Raw genomic sequence first — 5,692 nt, forward strand, 5'->3', positions numbered from 1 at the left:
GTACAGAGGGAGGAGTCATCGGTGCTCGTTGCGATTTAATTGGCTGTTAGCTCACACCGAGTTGTATAGTTATCAGTAATTATATTCAGCATGTTTTGCACAAGAAATGTCATCCAGAAAGGGCAATCTTCTTCCACCGTCAAATTTTACCACAAAGATGTCATGCTCCGATAGTCCATCTGGAAACTCGTTTCTGGTAGACTCCTTGATCCACGGAAGGGCCGAGGGAAGTGGACACTACTACCAAAACAGCGGAGTCTACTTGCAGCCGACCTCAGAGTATTCTTATGGACTGTCGAACTGTGGCTATTTTTCTGGACTCAAACGGAACGAGGGCAATTCGCAAAATGTAGTACCTGCTACATGTGGGCCGTATCAAGGCATGGAAACATGGCTGGAGACGTCGAGGTCCTGTCGCATTGAACAGCCTAACAACCAAATTACCCCACGCTCGTTCTCGCCCACCATAAAAGAGGAAAACTCTTACTGCTTGTACGAGTCTGAGAAGTGTCCAAAAGACACCGTTACAGAGGATATATCGTACTCGCGGCTGACACCGAACTCATGTCCATCTAGCAACAATAACGGCTGTGTTCCGGTGCCCGGTTACTTCCGTCTATCTCAGACGTGCAGCACATCAAAAGGTTTTCCAGACAACCAGTCTATATCGACTCATGTTGCTGCTGCTGCTGCTGCTGCTGCTCAACGCTCGAGCCGATTTGACAGCTCTCTTTCAGCCATAGCAGCAGAAGCGAGCCGGGAAGAGAGCGAAGAACCCCCCGCATGCGCACCATGTGCCCCGGGAAGAAACAAGGAGCTAAGGGGGTCCACTGGCACCGCTTCATCTCCCGAGCCACCGGACAGCCCGGAGAAGGCGGTCACTGTTACTAAAGGTTAGTTTTGTTGCCCATTCTTAAAGTCCAAAGGATTCTGGACGTCCTTTGGGCGCGTGTGGAAACATTAACGCCCTTGCGCGCGATAAATATATGGATTTGTTTTTTGTAGATTCCATATACAGTAATATTTTTTTTTATTAATTTTAAACACCCCATAAGGCAAGTTTAGTAAGCATAATAATGTGGGAGATTCTTCTCATTTTGAAATACATTTCGGAGGAGGTGCAGCACGACCAAACCAATTCAGAATAACATAATATTCCTTCGAGACAAATGCAATGTACTTATAGATTTTTTTTCAAGCACTTGTTTTTAATAGCATACAGACCATTTAAAACACATTGCTCAGTATATATAATTTAATAAAAGTGCACATTTTATTAATATGTTCACACACACATTCACATAGCAATATATTCCTTTGTGTCAAACGCAAAACTGTGCTTCAGTTTCCTAAATGTATCTCAATTTTTTTAAACGATCAGATTAAACGTTCAAAAAGCAAATAGGGCCTATTGCTCACGAGTCAGGACCCATGGACTATCCCCATTTCAGTGTGTATTTAGCAAGCCTGTTTTTCATTATGATGTTTGTGACAACATGAGATCTGGTGAGATCATCTAATGTGGGTTATAAAAAAATCTAGATGCATATGTGGCGAGTTTGTTTAGTTACCCGCGTGAAAAAAAAAAAAATATATATTTTTGTACTTCTAATCTTTCCACAAGAAACGACCGATAAAGCGTCGTCATCAGTGCCTTTATAAGGCAAAAACGAAATATTGATTTTTAAAAAATCAAATTTAACTTTCAGATAATAGTAAAAAAAAACTGATTTAATAAATCGCACGCCAATATTATTAATATGGCTGCACGCAATCATCTCACAAGGGTCATAATTTACATTAAACATTATTTACGCAAGTACTAATATGCAACTGCTGAACAGAATGTATACTTGATGTGTAATTATTTTATGGATTTTGTTACTTTAGTCGATGTTATTACTAAGGTGTCTTTGTTACACTGTAATTATACATTTAAGTTCTGAGTAATATTAAGTAACTGCATGTACACTGTAAAATTCTGTTTAATAAGTTATGACAATTTTTTACATTGCTTTAACTCATCAAAATAAGTTAAGCAATTTTCAACAATTTTTTAAAGTCAGTTTAATGTAATTTAAGTTGAAATTACTTAAACATCCAAGTTGATTGTACTTAAAAAATTGAATGCAGCAACTTTTGTTACAGTAGGGTTAGGGTAAGTTGCATGTAATTATGCATAATTTATAGTTATTGCTATAGTATCTACATGTAACATATGTAACAATGACACTGTAAAATAAAGTGTTCCCCTTTAGTCATTAATTGGTAGACTATAATTAGGCGTATTGAGCCTATTATAAAGTGTTGTGGAATGGGGGCTACTGAACTACTGGCTATACTGAACTACTGGCTATTCTGAACTAATATTTCCCTCACGTTTCCAGCAGGAGATTCCAAAAGTGAGAGTACAGCTAACTGGCTGACTGCGAAGAGTGGTCGCAAGAAGCGATGCCCCTACACCAAACACCAGACACTAGAGCTGGAGAAAGAGTTCCTCTTCAACATGTACTTGACACGAGAGCGTCGCCTCGAGATCAGCCGCAGTGTTCACCTCACGGACAGACAAGTCAAAATCTGGTTTCAGAACCGACGGATGAAGCTGAAGAAAATGAGTCGAGAAAACAGAATCCGAGAGTTGTCGACCAACTTCAGTTTTACATGAAGCCTGTTCGCTTTATAGATCTCTGGCGCCCTCCTCCTCCATCAGCTGCAGTGCCATACAACAAACCGTCTCCGTAGGTGTGTGTGTGTGTGTGTGTGTGTGTGTGTGTGTGTGTGCATAAATGACTTGGTGCAAGATACTATTGATAACTTATTGTGTGTCGTATACTGTTGACGTTTTTATCTGTTTATGTATAATTTTATTTGATCCCAGTCGTCATAACATGTCATGGTTATTTATAAACTGTCAAGACTTCACTGTAAAAGCAAGAGAGGAAAATATATGCTGAAGGTGTTCATTGTACATAGCATTCAGACTATATTGTACATTTATTGTATATAATTGCGATATTTGCATGTTGTAATAATAATAAGTATTATGGAACCATTTTAAATAATAACACGTTTCTTCTTAAGTACGACCTTGTCATGTAACCTATTTGCTGTTCTAGGCATAAGTCCAGTTCTTAGAAACTTGTATAGTTATAAACATGACGGGACTTCCTATATTGTTTTAACAGGATTGAAAGGTACAATCTTTCTGAAAACACAGGCTGGACTCAGATGTAAATTAATTATTCATACGTGACAGAAAATAAATAAAGGCATGTACGTAAAACTGATAGCCTACTTTTAAACGATTCTTTGAAACACTCCTGATTTTCTTTATAACGGGGATTTGTAATGGAGTAGTGATGACTGCAATTTTACTGACTGTAAAATTAAATGATTTATATTATTTCCGTACTGGTCCCGTGAAGAGTCACACACAAATTATTATTCCAATCATTCCTATTCCTGTGACAAATCTATTCCTGTCGACATTCAGATTATTTTAATCTAATTTAAATTCAAGGGAATATTCCATGAAAAGTCACAATTTTTTTAAGCATTGGTGGGATCACAGCAGTGAAAAAACAACAACCACATTTTATTGTACTTACTTGCTTGTGCAACACACAATGTCGATACAATAAATAAATAAAAATACAGCGTTGCCTTCTTATCTCCCCAAGAAAGAAACAAAGTCAACTGCTGAGTGATTTAGGTAGTTTCATGTTGTTGGGCTCTATTTTACATCCCCACAACACGAAACTGTCTTAATTGCCTCGCAGTGGTATTCAGCACAACAACAAGACAAATATGTTGCGGCGAAGTCTGAGAAGAGTTTAATTAGAACTATAAAAAAAAAAGGTGTTTAATTCATTTCAACTTAAATTAAATGAAACTGAGTTAAAAAAATGAGTTGATCTTGTATAACTTATTAAAAAAAAATTCGTAATGATTTGTTTACATTAGTCATAGTATACAACATTTGATATATTAACGACGTTATTTGAATGCATGAACTGCACTGTTAAACTGAAATCTTTAGATCAGCGTAAAAAGTAAATGGTGGAGCGCAGGTGTAGATAGCAAGGCCTCGGTTACGATCAATGCACTTTGGCCAAAGCCGCGTGCGCACCGGAGACTGAGAGCACGCCCACATTGCCGGATGCGTCTGCTGGGCCGGAGGAAAAAAACACAAAGGCTTTATTGGCCATATTCAGGCCAGACCGCCAAGTTACAACCCGAAGAAAAACAGAGTAATAGCCCCTGTTGTAAACAGAGTCTGTTGAAGTGCCCAGAGATCCACTCTTCCGAGGACAAGATCACAGCAATGCTCATTGACCAGAGGGAGAGAATTTGCTTCTGGTCGCCAATGGTTGTCCTCTATTGTCAATGTTTTCAAGGATAAGGCTAAAAAGATTTTACAGTTATCAGCATTAAATTCAACTATTTCCCATTAGAACAACACTGTATATAGTCACAGTTTAGAATAACAACGTTTCAGATTTTCAAACAGGCTATTGTTTATTGTGAGTGATTATAACATATGCTGTCCAACGATGCTTAAATTTAACCACTGCAATTATACGAATATATTTACAATTTTACAATTAAGTCACTGAATATAGCCAAAAAATTGTTGCCTAAAATTTTTAAGTAGCCTACAATCAACTTGTAATTTTAACTTAAATTACACTGACTTTAAAAATTGAGTTGATTCCATTATAACCTATTAAAAAAGTTGAAAATTGCTAAACTTTTGATTAAAGCAAATATGTTGTCATAACTTATTAATCATATATATATATATATATATATATATATATATATATATATATATATATATATATATATATATATATATATATATATATTTTTTTTTTTTTTACAGAGAGGGATATTGTAAAACAAACATTTTCTGCTATATATATTATCTTAATAACGAATACAAGAACAGTAGCCTATCACAACAAAATTGTGATTGTTCCATAATATTGTGATAGATTATGTTTTTGCAGGGTTGACCAATACCATTTATTAATTTCTTTATTTGCACCGTTTTAATCTGTACATTTTAATATTTCACAGCTGTTGTAAGATTTTATTTTGATGCGTAAAGCTTAATTTTAAACATAAAACAAATTTTCTATTTTGTAGAAATAGCATCTGATCAAGTTTTTGTAGCACTATTGTTTTTTAGTTTTTTTCTCAGTTAGATTTAATTCGCAATCAACGTTCGCGTTCAGATTTAGTTTAACTTGCTGAGGAGAAGACTGAATGTTTGCGCGCGCGTTACTGAATGACTGGTCACTTAGCAGGTCATATCTCAACCATCCAAGTGGCACTTATTGCCATATAAAGTATACATACGGCTCACGTAAAGATCATTTTTATGTCTAGACTATTTTATGTCTTCTTGTGCTCGACAAGGCATTGCGGAATACGTGTATTCATCATAGTTTCGTCTGCAGAATTTGTGAAAAATAAACATGTTCCGTCTAAAGCAAGGTTGATGTTGAACTGGAAGCCAGTGATTAAGCTATAGCCTACAATGATATGACAAGGTATTAACGCAATGTTTATGGATTTATTTTATTATTGCAAACAGCAGGCTAGGCCCAACACATTACAATTTGGATACGAACTTCTACAACGACGCGTCTCAAATAACCATTTTTGTTACGCTCGGTTATTATAT

The 5,692-nt window shown here is 36.2% G+C and overlaps 1 protein-coding gene across 2 annotated transcripts; it reads left to right on the top strand.

Annotated features, from left to right (window-relative positions):
- On the top strand, positions 1-3,636 carry hoxa10b (homeobox A10b). 2 transcript variants are annotated; one of them, XM_079893956.1, is made up of 2 exons: positions 1-893; positions 2,391-3,286. In XM_079893956.1, exons 1-2 carry the CDS (start codon positions 107-109, stop codon positions 2,663-2,665), a joined length of 1,062 nt encoding a protein of 353 aa, XP_079750082.1. In that variant the 5' UTR covers positions 1-106; the 3' UTR covers positions 2,666-3,286. The 2 variants fall into 2 exon arrangements, with proteins under 2 accessions (XP_079750082.1, XP_079750081.1); XM_079893955.1 differs by having other exon boundaries at positions 3-893; positions 2,388-3,636.
- The last annotated feature ends 2,056 nt before the right edge of the window (positions 3,637-5,692 follow it).

Source organism: Squalius cephalus, assembly GCF_949319135.1.
Source record: "Squalius cephalus genome assembly, chromosome: 15".
NCBI lineage: Eukaryota > Metazoa > Chordata > Actinopteri > Cypriniformes > Leuciscidae > Squalius > Squalius cephalus.

Excerpts from the sequence above, each read along its gene's own strand:
- hoxa10b (XM_079893955.1), top strand. The coding sequence starts at position 107 with ATGTCATCCAGAAAGGGCAATCTTCTTCCACCGTCAAATTTTACCACA. Across the intron at positions 894-2,387 it reads GGCGGTCACTGTTACTAAAG|CAGGAGATTCCAAAAGTGAG; the intron begins GTTAGTTTTGTT and ends TCACGTTTCCAG.